This window comes from Oncorhynchus gorbuscha, linkage group LG14 (assembly GCF_021184085.1).
Source record: "Oncorhynchus gorbuscha isolate QuinsamMale2020 ecotype Even-year linkage group LG14, OgorEven_v1.0, whole genome shotgun sequence".
Classification (NCBI taxonomy): domain Eukaryota; kingdom Metazoa; phylum Chordata; class Actinopteri; order Salmoniformes; family Salmonidae; genus Oncorhynchus; species Oncorhynchus gorbuscha.
Window position 1 is genome coordinate 62,416,601 of NC_060186.1, and position 19,363 is coordinate 62,435,963.

Genomic DNA, 19,363 nt, shown 5'->3' on the forward strand with positions numbered 1-19,363 from the left:
ACACTGACACACTCTCTACACTGACACACTCTCTCTACACTGACACACTCTCTCTGACACACACTGACACACTCTCTCTACACTGACACACTCTCTCTACACTGACACACTCTCTACACTGACACACTCTCTCACTGACACACTCTCTACACTGACACACACTCTCTAACTGACACACTCTCTACACTGACACACTCTCTACACTGACACACTCTCTACACCGACACACTCTCTCACTGACACTGACACACTCTCTCTACACTGACACACTCTCTCTCTACACTGACACACTCTCTACACTGACACACTCTCTACACTGACACACTCTCTACACTGACACACTCTCTACACCGACACACTCTCTACACTGACACACTCTCTACACCGACACTCTCTCTACACTGACACACTCTCTCTACACAGACACACACTCTCTACTGCGACACACTCTCTACACTGACACACTCTCTACACTGACACACTCTCTACACTGACACACTCTCTACACCGTTACACTCTCTACACTGACACACTCTCTACACTGACACACTCTCTACACCGACACACTCTCTAAACTGACACTCTCTCTACACTGACACACTCTCTCTACACTGACACACTCTCTCTACACCGACACACTCTCTACACTGACACACTCTCTCTACACTGACACACTCTCTACGTCAACACACTCTCTACACTGACGCACTCTCTACACTGACACACTCTCTACACTGACACACTCTCTCTACACTGACACACTGTCTCTACACTGACACACTCTCTCTACACTGACACTCTCTCTGACACTGACACACTCTCTCTAAACTGACACACTCACTCTCTCTACACTGACACTCTCTCTACACTGACACACTCTCTACACTGACACACTCTCTACACTGACACTCTCTCTACACTGACACACTCTCTCTACACTGACACACTCTCTCTACACTGACACACTCTCTCTACACCGACACACTCTCTCTACACTGACACACTCTCTACACTGACACACTCTCTCCACTGACACACTCTCTCTACACCGACACACTCTCTACACTGACACACTCTCTACACTGACACACTCTCTCTACACTGACACACTCTCTCTACACTGACACACTCTCTCTACACTGACACACTCTCTCTACACCGACACACTCTCTACACTGACACACTCTCTACACTGACACACTCTCTACACTGACACACTCTCTCTACACTGACACACTCTCTCTACACTGACACACTCTCTACACTGACACACTCTCTCGACACTGACACACTCTCTCTACAACGACACGCTCTCTCTTCACTGACACACTCTCTCCACACTGACACACTCTCTCTACACTGACACTCTCTCTACACTGACACACTCTCTACACCAACACACTCTCTACACTGACACTCTCTCTACACTGACACTCTCTCTACACTGACACACTCTCTCACTGACACACTGACACTCTCTACACACACTCTCTCTACACTAACACTCTCTCTACACTGACACACTCTCTCTACACTGACACACTCTCTCTACACTGACACACTCTCTACACTGACACACTCTCTCTACACCGACACACACTCTCTACACTGACACTCTCTCTACACTGACACACTCTCTACACTGACACACTCTCTACACTGACACACTCTCTCTACACTGACACACTCTCTCTACACTGACACTCTCTCTACACTGACACACTCTCTACACTGACACACTCTCTACACTGACACACTCTCTACACTGACACACTCTCTACACTGACACACTCTCTACACTGACACACTCTCTCTACACTGACACACTCTCTCTACACTGACACACTCTCTCTACACTGACACACTCTCTCTACACTGACACACTCTCTCTGCACTGACACACTCTCTCTACACCGACACACTCTCTACACCGACACACACTCTCTACACTGACACTCTCTCTACACTGACACGCTCTCTCTACACTGACACACTCTCTCTACACTGACACACTCTCTCTACACCGACACACTCTCTCTACACTGACACACTCTCTACACCGACACACTCTCTACACTGACACACTCTCTACACGGACACACTCTCTACACCGACACACTCTCTCTACACTGACACACTCTCTCTACACTGACACACTCTCTCTACACTGACACACTCTCTCTACACTGACACACTCTCTCTACACTGACACTCTCTCTACACTGACACACTCTCTACACCAACACACTCTCTACACTGACACTCTCTCTACACTGACACTCTCTCTACACTGACACACTCTCTCTACACACACTCTCTCTACCCTGACACACACTCTCTACACTGACACACTCTCTACACTGACACTCTCTCTACACTGACACACTCTCTCTATACTGACACACTCTCTCTACACTGACACACTCTCTCTACACCGACACACTCTCTCCACCGACACACTCTCTACACCGACACACTCTCTCCACTGACACACTCTCTACACTGACACTCTCTACACTGACACACTCTCTACACACACTCACCGACACTCTCTACACTGACACACTCTCTCTACACAGACACACTCTCTCTACACGACACACTCTCTACACTGACACACTCTCTACACTGACACACTCTCTACACTGACACACTCTCTACACCGTTACACTCTCTACACTGACACACTCTCTACACTGACACACTCTCTACACCGACACACTCTCTAAACTGACACTCTCTCTGCACTGACACACTCTCTCTACACTGACACACTCTCTCTACACCGACACACTCTCTACACCGACACACTCTCTACACTGACACACTCTCTACTAACACTGACACTCTCTACACTGACACACTCTCTACACCGATACACTCTCTCTACACTGACACACTGTCTCTACACCGACACACTCTCTACACCGACACTCTCTCTACACTGACACACTCTCTCTAAACTGACACACTCTCTCTACACACACTCTCTCTACCCTGACACACACTCTCTACACTGACACACTCTCTACACTGACACTCTCTCTACACTGACACACTCTCTCTATACTGACACACTCTCTCTACACCGACACACTCTCTCTACACCGACACACTCTCTCCACCGACACACTCTCTACACCGACACACTCTCTCCACTGACACACTCTCTCTACACCGACACACTCTCTACACTGACACTCTCTCTACACTGACACACTCTCTCTACACTGACACACTCTCTCTACACTGACACACTCTCTCTACACTGACACACTCTCTCTACCCTGACACACACTCTCTACACCGACACACTCTCTACACTGACACTCTCTCTACACTGACACACTCTCTCTACACCGACACACTCTCTCTACACCGACACACTCTCTACACTGACACACTCTCTCGACACTGACACACTCTCTCTACAACGACACGCTCTCTCTTCACTGACACACTCTCTCTACACTGACACACTCTCTCTACACTGACACTCTCTCTACACTGACACACTCTCTACACCAACACACTCTCTACACTGACACTCTCTCTACACTGACACTCTCTCTACACTGACACACTCTCTCTACACTGACACACTCTCTCTACACACACTCTCTCTACACTAACACTCTCAACACTGACACACTCTCTCTACACTGACACACTCTCTCTACACTGGCACACTCTCTACACTGACACACTCTCTCGACACCGACACACTCTCTACACTGACACTCTCTCTACACTGACACACTCTCTACACTGACACTCTCTCTACACTGACACACTCTCTCTACACTGACACACTCTCTCTACACTGACAAACTCTCTCTACACTGACACACTCTCTACACCGACACACTCTCTACACTGACACTCTCTCTACACTGACACTCTCTCTACACCGACACTCTCTCTACACTGACACACTCTCTCTGCACTGACACACTCTCTCTACACTGACACACTCTCTCTACACCGACACACTCTCTCTACACTGACACACTCTCTCTACACTGACACACTCTCTCTACACTGACACACTCTCTCTACACTGACACACTCTCTCTACACTGACACACTCTCTACACTGACACACTCTCTACACCGACACACTCTCTCTACACTGACACACTCTCTCTACACACACTACACTTACTCTCTCTACACTGACACACTCTCTCTACACCGACACACTCTCTCTACACTGACACACTCTCTCTACACTGACACACTCTCTACACTGACACACTCTCTACACTGACACACTCTCTACACTGACACTGACACTGACACTCTCTCTACACTGACACACTCTCTCACACTGACACACTCTCTACACTGACACACTCTCTACACTGACACTCTCTCTACACTGACACACTCTACACTGACACACTCTCTACACTGACACACTCTCTACACTGACACACTCTCTCTACACTGACACACTCTCTACACTGACACACTCTCTACACTGACACACTCTCTACACTGACACTCTCTCTACACTGACACTCTCTCTACACTGACACACTCTCTCTACACTGACACACTCTCTCTACACCGACACACTCTCTACACTGACACACTCTCTCACTGACACTGACACACTCTCTCTACACTGACACACTCTCTCTACACTGACACACTCTCTCTACACTGACACACTCTCTCTACACTGACACTCTCTCTACACTGACACACTCTCTACACCAACACACTCTCTACACTGACACTCTCTCTACACTGACACTCTCTCTACACTGACACACTCTCTCTACACTGACACACTCTCTCTACACACACTCTCTCTACTCTAACACTCTCAACACTGACACACTCTCTCTACACTGACACACTCTCTCTACACTGGCACACTCTCTACACTGGCACACTCTCTCGACACCGACACACTCTCTACACTGACACTCTCTCTACACTGAAACACTCTCTACACTGACACTCTCTCTACACTGACACACTCTCTCTACACTGACACACTCTCTCTACACTGACAAACTCTCTCTACACTGACACACTCTCTACACCGACACACTCTCTACACTGACACACTCTCTGACACTGACACACTCTCACTGACACTCTACACACACTCTCTCTACACTGACACACACCGACACTCTCTCTCTACACTGACACACTCTCTCTGCACTGACACACTCTCTCTACACTGACACACTCTCTCTCTACACTGACACACTCTCTCTACACTGACACACTCTCTGACACTGACACACTCTCTACACTGACACACTCTCTCTACACTGACACACTCTCTACACTGACACACTCTCTCTCTCTACACTGACACACTCTCTACACTGACACACTCTCTCTACACTGACACACTCTCTCTACACTGACACACTCTCTCTACACCGACACACTCTCTCTACACCGACACACTCTGTCTACACCGACAGACTCTCTACACTTACACACTCTCTACACGGACACACTCTCTACACCGACACACTCTCTCTACACTGACACACTCTCTCTACACTGACACACTCTCTCTACACTGACACACTCTCTACTACACTGACACACTCTCTCTACACTGACACACTCTCTCTCTCTACACTGACACACTCTCTACACTGACACACTCTCTGACACACTCTCTCTACTGACACACTCTCTCTACACTGACACACTCTCTCTACACTGACACACTCTCTACACTGACACACTCTCTACACCGACACACTCTCTACACTGACACACTCTCTCTACACTGACACACTCTCTCTACACTGACACACTCTCTACACTGACACACTCTCTACACTGACACACTCTCTACACTGACACACTCTCTACACTGACACACTCTCTACACTGACACTGACACACACTCTCTCTACACTGACACACTCTCTCACTACTGACACACTCTCTACACTGACACACTACACTGACACACTCTCTACACTGACACACTCTCTACACTGACACTCTCTCTACACTGACACACTCTCTACACTACACTAACACTCTCTACACTGACACACTCTCTCTCTCTCTACACTGACACACTCTCTCTACACTGGCACACTCTCTACACTGACACACTCTCTCGACACCGACACACTCTCTACACTGACACTCTCTCTACACTGACACACTCTCTACACTGACACTCTCTCTACACTGACACACTCTCTACACTGACACACTCTCTCTACACTGACAAACTCTCTCTACACTGACACACTCTCTACACCGACACACTCTCTACACTGACACACTCTCTCTACACTGACACTCTCTCTACACTGACACTCTCTCTGCACTGACACACTCTCTCTACACTGACACACTCTCTCTACACTGACACACTCTCTCTACACTGACACACTCTCTCTACACTGACACACTCTCTCTACACCGACACACTCTCTCTACACCGACACACTCTGTCTACACCGACAGACTCTCTACACTGACACACTCTCTACACGGACACACTCTCTACACCGACACACTCTCTCTACACTGACACACTCTCTCTACACCGACACACTCTCTACACCAACACACTCTCTAAACTGACACTCTCTCTGCACTGACACACTCTCTCTACACTGACACACTCTCTCTACACTGACACACTCTCTACACCGACACACACTCTCTACACTGACACACTCTCTACACTGACACACTCTCTACACCGATACACTCTCTCTACACTGACACACTGTCTCTACACCGACACACACTCTACACCGACACTCTCTCTACACTGACACACTCTCTCTACACAGACACACACTCTCTACTGCGACACACTCTCTACACTGACACACTCTCTACACTGACACACTCTCTACACCGATACACTCTCTACACTGACACACTCTCTACACCGACACTCTCTCTACACTGACACACTCTCTCTACACAGACACACACTCTCTACTGCGACACACTCTCTACACTGACACACTCTCTACACTGACACACTCTCTACACTGACACACTCTCTACACCGATACACTCTCTACACTGACACACTCTCTCTACACAGACACACTCTCTCTACACCGACACACTCTCTCCACCGACACACTCTCTCTACACAGACACACACTCTCTACTGCGACACACTCTCTACACTGACACACTCTCTACCCTGACACACTCTCTACACCGATACACTCTCTACACTGACACACTCTCTACACCGACACTCTCTCTACACTGACACACTCTCTCTACACCGACACACTCTCTCTACACCGACACACTCTCTCCACCGACACACTCTCTCTACACAGACACACACTCTCTACTGCGACACACTCTCTACACTGACACACTCTCTACACTGACACACTCTCTACACTGACAAACTCTCTCTACACTGACACACTCTCTACACCGACACACTCTCTACACTGACACACTCTCTCTACACCGACACACTCTCTACACTGACACACTCTCTACACCGACACACACTCTCTCTACACTGACACACTCTCTCTACACCGACACACTCTCTACACTGACACACTCTCTACACCGACACACACTCTCTCTACACTGACACTCTCTCTACACTGACACACTCTCTCTACACTGACACACTCTCTCTACCCTGACACACGCTCTCTACAACGACTCACTCTCTACACTGACACACTTTCTCTACACTGACACACTCTCTACACCGACACACTCTCTACACTGACGCACTCTCTCTACACTGACACTCTCTCTACACCGACACACTCTCTACACTGACACTCTCTCTACACTGACACACTCTCTCTATACTGACACACTCTCTCTACACCGACACACTCTCTCTACACCGACACACTCTCTCCACCGACACACTCTCTCTACACAGACACACTCTCTCTACACCGACACACTCTCTCCACCGACACACTCTCTCTACACAGACACACACTCTCTACTGCGACACACTCTCTACACTGACACACTCTCTACACTGACACACTCTCTACACCGATACACTCTCTACACTGACACACTCTCTACACCGACACTCTCTCTACACTGACACACCCTCTCTACACCGACACACTCTCTCTACACTGACACACTCTCTGCGACACACTCTCACACTGACACACTCTCTACACTGACACACTCTCTCTACACCGACACACTCTCTACACTGACACACTCTCTACACGGACACACTCTCTACACCGACACACTCTCTCTACACTGACACACTCTCTCTCTACACCGAAACACTCTCTACACCAACACACTCTCTAAACTGACACTCTCTCTGCACTGACACACTCTCTCTACACTGACACACTCTCTCTACACCGACACACTCTCTACACCGACACACACTCTCTACACTGACACACTCTCTACACTGACACACTCTCTACACCGATACACTCTCTCTACACTGACACACTGTCTCTACACCGACACACACTCTACACCGACACTCTCTCTACACTGACACACTCTCTCTACACAGACACACACTCTCTACTGCGACACACTCTCTACACTGACACACTCTCTACACTGACACACTCTCTACACCGACACACTCTCTACACTGACACACTCTCTCTACACCGACACTCTCTCTACACTGACACACTCTCTCTACACAGACACACACTCTCTACTGCGACACACTCTCTACACTGACACACTCTCTACACTGACACACTCTCTACACTGATACACTCTCTACACCGATACACTCTCTACACTGACACACTCTCTCTACACAGACACACTCTCTCTACACCGACACACTCTCTCCATCGACACACTCTCTCTACACTGACACACTCTCTCTACACCGACACACTCTCTCTACACTGACACACTCTCTCCATGACACACTCTCTCTACACAGACACGCACTGTCTACACTGACACACTCTCTACACTGACACACTCTCTACACTGACACACTCTCTACACTGACACACTCTCTCTACACTGACACACTCTCTACACCGACACACTCTCTACACTGACACACTCTCTCTACACCGACACACTCTCTACACTGACACACTCTCTACACTGACACACTCTCTCTCTCTACACCTGACACTGACAACGACACTCTCTACACTCTACACTGACACACTCTCTACACCGACACACTCTCTACACTGACACACTCTCTCTACACCGACACACTCTCTCTACACTGACACACTCTCTCTACACCGACACACACTCTCTCTACACTGACACACTCTCTACACTGACACACTCTCTACACTGACACACTCTCTACACCGACACACTCTCTACACTGACACTCTCTCTACACTGACACTCTCTCTACACTGACACACTCTCTACACTGACACACACACTCTCTACACTGACACACTCTCTCTACACTGACACACTCTCTCTACACTGACACACTCTCTACACTGACACACTCTCTACACTGACACTCTCTCTACACTGACACACTCTCTACACTGACACACTCTCTACACTGACACACTCTCTACACTGACACACTCTCTCTACACTGACACACTCTCTACACCGACACACTCTCTACACTGACACACTCTACACCGACACTCTCTCACTCTGACACACTCTCTCTACACAGACACACTCTCTCTACACCGACACACTCTCTCCACCGACACACTCTCTCTACACAGACACACACTCTCTACTGCGACACACTCTCTACACTGACACACTCTCTACACTGACACACTCTCTACACCGATACACTCTCTACACTGACACACTCTCTACACCGACACACTCTCTACACTGACACACTCTCTACACTGACACACTCTCTCTACACACGACTGACACACTCTCTCTCCACACTGACACACTCTCTCTACACAGACACACACTCTCTACACGACACACTCTCTACACTGACACACTCTCTACACTGACACACTCTCTCTACACACCGAAACACTCTCTACACCAACACACTCTCTAAACTGACACTGACTGACACACTCTCTACACTGACACACTCTCTACACCGACACACTCTCTACACTGACACACTCTCTCTACACTGACACACTCTCTACAACACTCTCTACACCAACACACTCTCTACACTGACACACTCTCTACACTGACACACTCTCTCTACACTGACACACTCTCTCTACACCGACACACACTCTCTACACCGACACACTCTCTACACTGACACACTCTCACTCTCTACACTGACACACTCTCTACACTGACACACTCTCTCTACACTGACACACTCTCTCTACACCGACACACACTCTACACCGACACTCTCTCTACACTGACACACTCTCTACACTGACACACTCTCTCTACACTGACACACTCTCTACACTGACACACTCTCTACACTGACACACTCTCTACACTGACACACTCTCTACACCGACACACTCTCTACACACACTCTCTACACTGACACACTCTCTACACCGACACACTCTCTCTACACTGACACACTCTCTCTACACAGACACACACTCTCTACTGCGACACACTCTCTACACTGACACACTCTCTACACTGACACACTCTCTACACTGACACCTCTCTACACTGACACACTCTCTACACCGACACACTCTCTACACTGACACACTCTCTACACCGACACACTCTCTACACTGACACACTCTCTCTACACTGACACACACTGACACACTCTCTCTACCCTGACACACGCTCTCTACACACTCTCTCTACACTGACACACTTTCTCTACACTGACACACTCTCTACACCGACACACTCTCTACACTGACGCACTCTCTCTACACACTGACACTCTCTCTACACTGACACACTCTCTACACTGACACACTCTCTACACTGACACACTCTCTCTACTGACACACTCTCTCTACACCGACACACTCTCTCTACACCGACACACTCTCTCCACCGACACACTCTCTCTACACAGACACACTCTCTCTACACCGACACACTCTCTCTACACTGACACACTCTCTACTGCGACTCTCTCTACACAGACACACACTCTCTACTGACACACTCTCTACACTGACACACTCTCTACACTGACACACTCTCTACACCGATACACTCTCTACACTGACACACTCTCTACACTGACACTCTCTCTACACTGACACACTCTCTACACCGACACACTCTCTCTACACCTGACACACTCTCTACACTACACAGACACACACTCTCTACTGCGACACACTCTCTACACTGACACACTCTCTACACTGACACACTCTCTACACCGATACACTCTCTACACTGACACACTCTCTACACGGACACACTCTCTACACCGACACACTCTCTCTACACTGACACACTCTCTCTCTACACCGAAACACTCTCTACACCAACACACTCTCTAAACTGACACTCTCTCTGCACTGACACACTCTCTCTACACTGACACACTCTCTTTACACCGACACACTCTCTACACCGACACACACTCTCTACACTGACACACTCTCTACACTGACACACTCTCTACACCGATACACTCTCTCTACACTGACACACTGTCTCTACACTGACACACACTCTACACCGACACTCTCTCTACTGACACACTGTCTGACACACTCTCTCTACACAGACACACACTCTCTACTGCGACACACTCTCTACACTGACACACTCTCTACACTGACACACTCTCTACACCGATACACTCTCTACACTGACACACTCTCTACACCGACACTCTCTCTACACTGACACACTCTCTCTACACAGACACACACTCTCTACTGCGACACACTCTCTACACTGACACACTCTCTACACTGACACACTCTCTACACTGACACACTCTCTACACCGATACACTCTCTACACTGACACACTCTCGCTACACAGACACACTCTCTCTACACCGACACACTCTCTCCATCGACACACTCTCTCTACACTGACACACTCTCTCTACACCGACACACTCTCTCTACACCGACACACTCTCTCCATCGACACACTCTCTCTACACAGACACGCACTGTCTACTGCGACACACTCTCTACAATGACACACTCTCTACACTGACACACTCTCTACACTGACAACCTCTCTCTACACTGACACACTCTCTACACCGACACACTCTCTACACTGACACACTCTCTCTACACCGACACACTCTCTACACTGACACACTGTCTCTACACCGACACTCTCTCTACACTGACACTCTCTCTCTACCCTGACACACGCTCTCTACAACGACACACTCTCTACACTGACACACTCTCTCTACACCGACACACTCTCTACACTGACACACTGTCTCTACACCGACACTCTCTCTACACTGACACACTCTCTCTACCCTGACACACGCTCTCTACAACGACTCACTCTCTACACTGACACACTTTCTCTACACTGACACACTCTCTACACCGACACACTCTCTACACTGACGCACTCTCTCTACACTGACACTCTCTCTACACCGACACACTCTCTACACTGACACTCTCTCTACACTGACACACTCTCTCTATACTGACACACTCTCTCTACACCGACACACTCTCTCTACACCGACACACTCTCTCCACCGACACACTCTCTCTACACAGACACACTCTCTCTACACCGACACACTCTCTCCACCGACACACTCTCTCTACACAGACACACACTCTCTACTGCGACACACTCTCTACACTGACACACTCTCTACACTGACACACTTTCTACACCGATACACTCTCTACACTGACACACTCTCTACACCGACACTCTCTCTACTCTGACACACTCTCTCTACACCGACACACTCTCTCTACACCAACACACTCTCTCCACCGACACACTCTCTCTACACAGACACACACTCTCTACTGCGACACACTCTCTACACTGACACACTCTCTACACTGACACACTCTCTACACCGATACACTCTCTACACTGACACACTCTCTACACCGACACTCTCTCTACACTGACACACTCTCTATACACAGACACACACTCTCTACTGCGACACACTCTCTACACTGACACACTCTCTACACTGACACACTCTCTACACCGATACACTCTCTACACTGACACACTCTCTACACTGACACACTCTCTACACCGACACACTCTCTAAACTGACACTCTCTCTACACTGACACACTCTCTCTACACTGACACACTCTCTCTACACACACTCTCTCTACACTGACACACTCTCTCTACCCTGACACACGCTCTCTACAACGACTCACTCTCTCTAAACTGACACACTCTCTCTACACCGACACACTCTCTACACTGACACAATCTCTCTACACTGACACACTCTCTCTACACTGACACACTCTCTCTACACTGACACACTCTCTCTACACCGACACACTCTCTCCACCGACACACTCTCTACACCGACACACTCTACACCGACACACTCTCTACACTGACACACTCTCTACACTGACAAACTCTCTCTACACTGACACACTCTCTCTACACACACTCTCTCTACACTGACACACTCTCTCTACCCTGACACACGCTCTCTACAACGACTCACTCTCTCTACATTGACACACTCTCTCTACACCGACACACTCTCTACACTGACAAACTCTCTCTACACTGACACACTCTCTCCACACACACACTCTCCACACACTTTCTCTACACACACACTCTATACTCTCTCTACACACACTCTCTCTATACAGACACTATCTACAAACACACTCTCTCTACACACTCGCACATGACACGCTGGAAAATATTCTGCCTCTCCCTCTCTCTCTCTTTTGGGGATTGTAGGCTTTTGGGGTAGCCTAGTGATTAGAGCATTGGACTAGTAACCGAAAGGTTGCAAGTTCAAATCCCCGAGCTGACAAGGTACAAAATCTGTCGTTCTGCCCCTGAACAGGCAGTTAACCCACTGTTCCTAGGCCGTCAAAATAAGAATTTGTTCTTAAATGACTTGCCAATTAAAATAAAGGTAAAATTAAAAAATAAAAATTGTAGGCTTTTGGGGATTGTAGGCTTTTGGGGATTGTAGGCTTTTGGGGATTGTAGGCTTTTGGGGATTGTAGGCTTTTGGGGATTGTAGGCTTTTGGGGATTGTAAGCTTTTGGGGATTGTAGGCTTTTGGGGATTGCAGGCTTTTGGGGATTGTAGGCTTTTGGGGATTGTAGGCTTTTGGGGATTGTAGACTTTGTGCTTTTACTCAGTGCTCTATGTATTACAGTTTTTCCAAGATACTTTTAATGAAACTGGGGTCCATGATCTCCATCAGAACCTAATGAGCACAACAGCATTCTTTTTTGCAAAACTGTAAGTAATTTCTCACTGCTTTCACACACAATGCTTTCACACACAATGCTTTCACACACAATGCTTTCACACACAATGCTTTCACACACAATGCTTTCACACACAATGCTTTCACACACAATGCTTTCACACACAATGCTTTCACACACAATGCTTTCACACACAATGCTTTCACACACAATGCTTTCACACACAATGCTTTCACAAACACAATGTTCAACATTTGGACACATCTAATATAAATGACTCCCATTAATGTGAACCTCTTCTGCATGTGTGCAAACTGTCTTTGCGCACCTGTTCAATCACCAATCAGTCCTTATTCATGCATAAAAGAGGTAATCTCTGAGTTGCTGTTTGCAAGAATGGACCAAGTAAGAGATTGAGGGCAAGGACAAAGGAGAGGTAGCGGGGCCCATAGAGGAATATAGTTCAGCTCTCAGTTCAAATTGAAAAGGTCAAATATGCCTTTTGTTTCTGGATATTCATGCTCTTGAGTGACATTCTTTCTGCATTGGTCAGCTTTGGTCAAATCACTTTAGGAAGAAAGAATACAGCCCATGCTGTGATAATATGTTGACTCACCTTTTATGGTGCGTACTATAATTATAGTATCAACACATGGTCCAGACATACACTACATGATCAGAAGTATGTGGACACCTGCTAGTAGAACATATCATTCTAAAATCACCTGCTAGTAGAACATCTCATTCATTAATATGGAGTTGGTCTCCCCTTTGCTACTATAACAGCCTCCACTCTTCTGGGAAGGCTTTCCACTAGATGTTGGTACATTGCTGCTATAGCAGCCTCCACTCTTCTGGGAAGGCTTTCCACTAGATGTTGGTACATTGCTGCTATAACAGCCTCCACTTTTCTGGGAAGGCTTTCCACTAGATGTTGGAACATTGCTGCTATAACAGCCTCCACTCTTCTGGGAAGGCTTTCGACTAGATGTTAGAACATTGCTGCTATAACAGCCTCCACTCTTCTGGGAAGGCTTTCCACTAGATGTTGGAACATTGCTGCTATAACAGCCTCCACTCTTCTGGGAAGGCTTTCCACTAGATGTTGGAACATTGATGCTATAACAGCCTCCACTCTTCTGGGAAGGCTTTCCACTAGATGTTGGAACATTGCTGCTATAACAGCCTCATCTCATCTCATCATGATGTTTAGTGATTAGGCCTGGCTCACAGTCAGCGTTCCAATTCATCACAAAAAGTGTTCGATGGGGTTGAGGTCAGGTCTCTGTGCAGTTCTTCCACACCGATCTCGACAAACCATTTCTGTATGGGGGCATTGTCATGCTGAAACAGGAAAGGGCCTTCCCCAAACTGTTGCAACAAAGTTGGAAGCACAGAATTTGTCTAGAATTTCATTATATGCTGTAGTGTTAACATTTCCCTTCACTGGAACTAAGGGGCCTAACCCAAACTGAGAAAAACCGTCCCAGACCATTATTCCTCCTCCACCAAACTCCTGCTCCTCCTGACATCCACCAAAACCAGATTTGTTCATCTGACTGTCAGATGGTCTGTGAGCTTGTGTGGCCTACCACTTCCGTTGTTGCTCCTAGACGTTTCTACTTCACAATAACTGCTTACAGTTGACCGGGGCAGCTCTACCAGGGTAGACATTTTATGGACTGACTTGTTGGAAAGGTGATATCCTATGATGTTGAAAGTCATTGTTTGTCTTTGGAGGCTGAATGACTGTGTACTAGATTTGATACACCTGTGAGAGAGAGAGAGAGAGAGAGAGAGAGAGAGAGAGAGAGAGAGAGAGAGAGAGAGAGAGAGAGAGAGAGAGAGAGAGAGAGAGAGAGAGAGAGAGAGGGAGAGAGAGAGGGAGAGAGAGAGCGAGAGAGAGAGAGAGAGCGAGAGAGAGAGAGAGAGAGAGGTGTAAATATGGGAATTTGAAATAAGAAAGTGAGACAGAGAGAATAATTTAAAGAGTGATGGAAAGATATGAAAAGATATGTAGAGATGGAGAGAGGGGATAGGGGGAAAAGGGCAAGGGAGAAGAGAGAGTTATTATAACGTGGCAGGCTGGCAGCTAAATCAGCTCAACAGAGATTGGCCAGATGCTCTTCTCCAAAACTCAAGCCTTTTGTATTTTCTTCACTCAGACCTTTTCTTTCCTCTGGTGGGAAGCAGGTCCTCTCACAGCAAGTGTGAGTGTGGCTCCAAATCGATTTCACAAACCCTGCTCTGTAGGAGTGTCTAAAACATCTGTGCTGTCTGTGGATCATTGTAGTCTCTGTCTGCCTCTTAAAGGTGCTATCTCCATTTTACACTTCACTGGGCTAATATGATGTAAACTGTAACCTGCATCTGTCCCCCCCAACCTGCCCAGGGGGAACTTCCTGTCTGGAAGTTCAAAATGCTGGATAATCTTTCAGTCTGCTAAATGATTTTGCTTCAAATTTGTCTCACATATTGTTAGCATAATTTCCACTTATCTGTCCAATTGAATAGCCCCTCTAATGACTAGAGTGATTGTTAGGAGGTGTGCTTAGGGGAAGTTAGGTCTCTTCAGATGGATATGCCTCTGTCCACCCTGATGTTCATCATTCCAGTTGGTCAGCAGTACAACCATATAGATCCTTCAAAAATATTAGTATTAGTATTCTAATTCCTAATACTATGGGTGTGTTCGTAAATTCACTCTGGAGTGCCAGAATGCCATCAGAGTGCTCTCTGGGTGTTCATCAATTCAGAGCATTTCACAACCCTTGCGTTCAGAGCCACACTGGACGCTCTGGCCGAGGAGTCAAGCACCTGAGCTAACTAGCTAACGTTAGCTAGCTTGCTAGCTACTTCCAGACACAAATGAGAGAACACCTCACTCTGATCATTTTATTCACCTTAGCAGAGCCGGTTAGGCTGTTTTCCTGTTATCTAGTGACTGTAAATGTGCTGCTGGTAACAATTTAATAACGTTTTTTTGGCCAACGTTTACTGACACCGATCATATGCAAAGGGTGTTGATTGTTCGTAAAATCATCAGTTATTCTTCAATCTGGCACACTCCGACGAGAGTGCTCTGAAATCGGAGTAGATATCCACAGTGAATTTGTGTTGACCTATTCTCCTATCCCCTCATAACAAAAGAACCTGAGCAACACCTGTTCTACTTTAAGCTCAGCGGCAGTGAGAGGGGTGTTTAGGAGCTTAAGCTCTAACGCATAGAAGCTGGGTTTCACAGCGCGCAACAAGACCAGTGGACACGATAATAAGTGGATGCTAGTGACACCTAGACGCAGCAGGGGCAAAATTGACAGAAACTTTGTGAGAAAGTCAACCACCTCCTCCTCCCCCCTCTCTCTGTGGTATTGTCAGAGTTGAAAGCTGGGCCATCATGGAGCTGCTACGTGCCAAGTTGGATCCCCGCACCGTAGCATCCCTTTAGAGATCAAAACCTTTCTTTCTTCTTCATTTTTTCGGTTGGTTGTGATTGATTTGAATCACGATCGAATATTTGTCATCTTATTTTTATTATAGAGCAAAGCTACTTCTGTGTGTGCCTATGAGGTAAGAACATATTCCATGACTGCTGCGCTCACAAGACAACATCACATTTTCCTTCCAGACCAGAAACGATGAAAGACAGTTTCAAGGTCCAAATTCATCATTATTGTTCCCTTCGACTGGTATGTTTTTCCCATCTGCAAACTGTTACGCATTTTTGTTTTCAGAATAAGCCCAAAGTAACATATTTTCCCTAATATTTTGCATAATTTGTTTAAGAAACACAAACCAGAAGATTTGTTAAGATTATTATCTCTCTCTCTCTCACACACACACACACGCACGCACGCACGCACGCACGCACGCACGCACGCACGCACGCACGCACGCACGCACGCACGCACGCACGCACACACACACACACACACACACACACACACACACACACACACACACACACACACACACACACACACACACACACACAGAACCATAGCATGTGTTTTCATCAAAGTAATCCAAAAGAACGAAAATCACAATTGAATTCACTTTCTCCTGCAATGCAATGTGGTCATTATAATTTATGTACCATGTGGTAGCAGCTTAATAAGAAGCTATTGGTGTCAAATAACCAATGTATTATTGATTGGGCTATAGTCCAACTCCACCAATCCCAGCCATAAAATCTATCAATAAAGTGCCACTTCACTAATTGAGAAAAAATTGAAACAATGCATGCATCTGTTCTGACCAAAAAAATAAAATGGGTGATGTTACCTTGAATCGATGCACAGAAGGTAACGAAAAGCAGTAAGAGAGTCCGTGCTGCGGTGGATGCCATAGTGAGGATAGTGCGCTTGTCCTATGGTGCAGCGCAACAGAGGGAGAGAGGAGGGAGAGAAAAGTAGTATATGGAGAGAGAAGGCTGCCATGGGCTGGGAGAGGGGGACAAACAGACTGTTGGCGTTCTGTTCCCGCGTAGCCTGTCTCCCTCTTCCGGGGAAAAGCGGGACTGGCCGAGAGTTGCACCGGGATGGAGGGATGGGATCCACAGTCAATTGCACACGCAGATTCAAGATGAATCACAGCAGGTGGGACCATAGAGAATGATAGAGGACTCTAGCAGCCTAAAGGGATGGCAGGTAGCCTAGTGGTTAGAGTGTTGGACTAGCAAGATCGAATCCCCGAGCTGACAAGGTAAAAAGCTGTTGTTCTACCCATGAACAAGGCAGTTAACCCACGGTTCCTAGGCTGTCATTGAAATAAGATTTTTTCTTAACTGACTTGCCTAGTAAAAAAAGGCAGTTTTAGCATTGGCAGCGCCATTGAGGGGTTCCACAATGCTTCTGCCATTTAAAAGTATGTTGTCACAGACGCTATAATGGCACAGATGTATAAAGGTGAGTCCTCTATCTGTCTTTATGGATGGGACGTATCCCGTATTTGCATGATTCCAAGGGTGGAGTCTTTGGGGAAGTTAGGGCTTAATTATTTTTCTAAGCTGTATCCTACAATTTGTCAGAAAAAGAAAAACGTCACACTCTTAAAAGTAT

General features: G+C 47.2%; 1 protein-coding gene across 1 annotated transcript in view; it reads right to left on the minus strand.

Moving 5' to 3' along the window:
- fndc1 (fibronectin type III domain containing 1) overlaps nucleotides 1–18,700 on the minus strand; it is a 105,373-nt gene extending 86,673 nt beyond the window's left edge. Inside the window, exon 1 of the mRNA XM_046299183.1 lies at nucleotides 18,588–18,700. Within this exon, the coding sequence (XP_046155139.1) occupies nucleotides 18,588–18,651 (64 nt within the window). The 5' untranslated portion in view covers nucleotides 18,652–18,700. The remainder of the gene's footprint in view (nucleotides 1–18,587) is intronic.
- Between the last annotated feature and the right edge of the window lie 663 nt (nucleotides 18,701–19,363).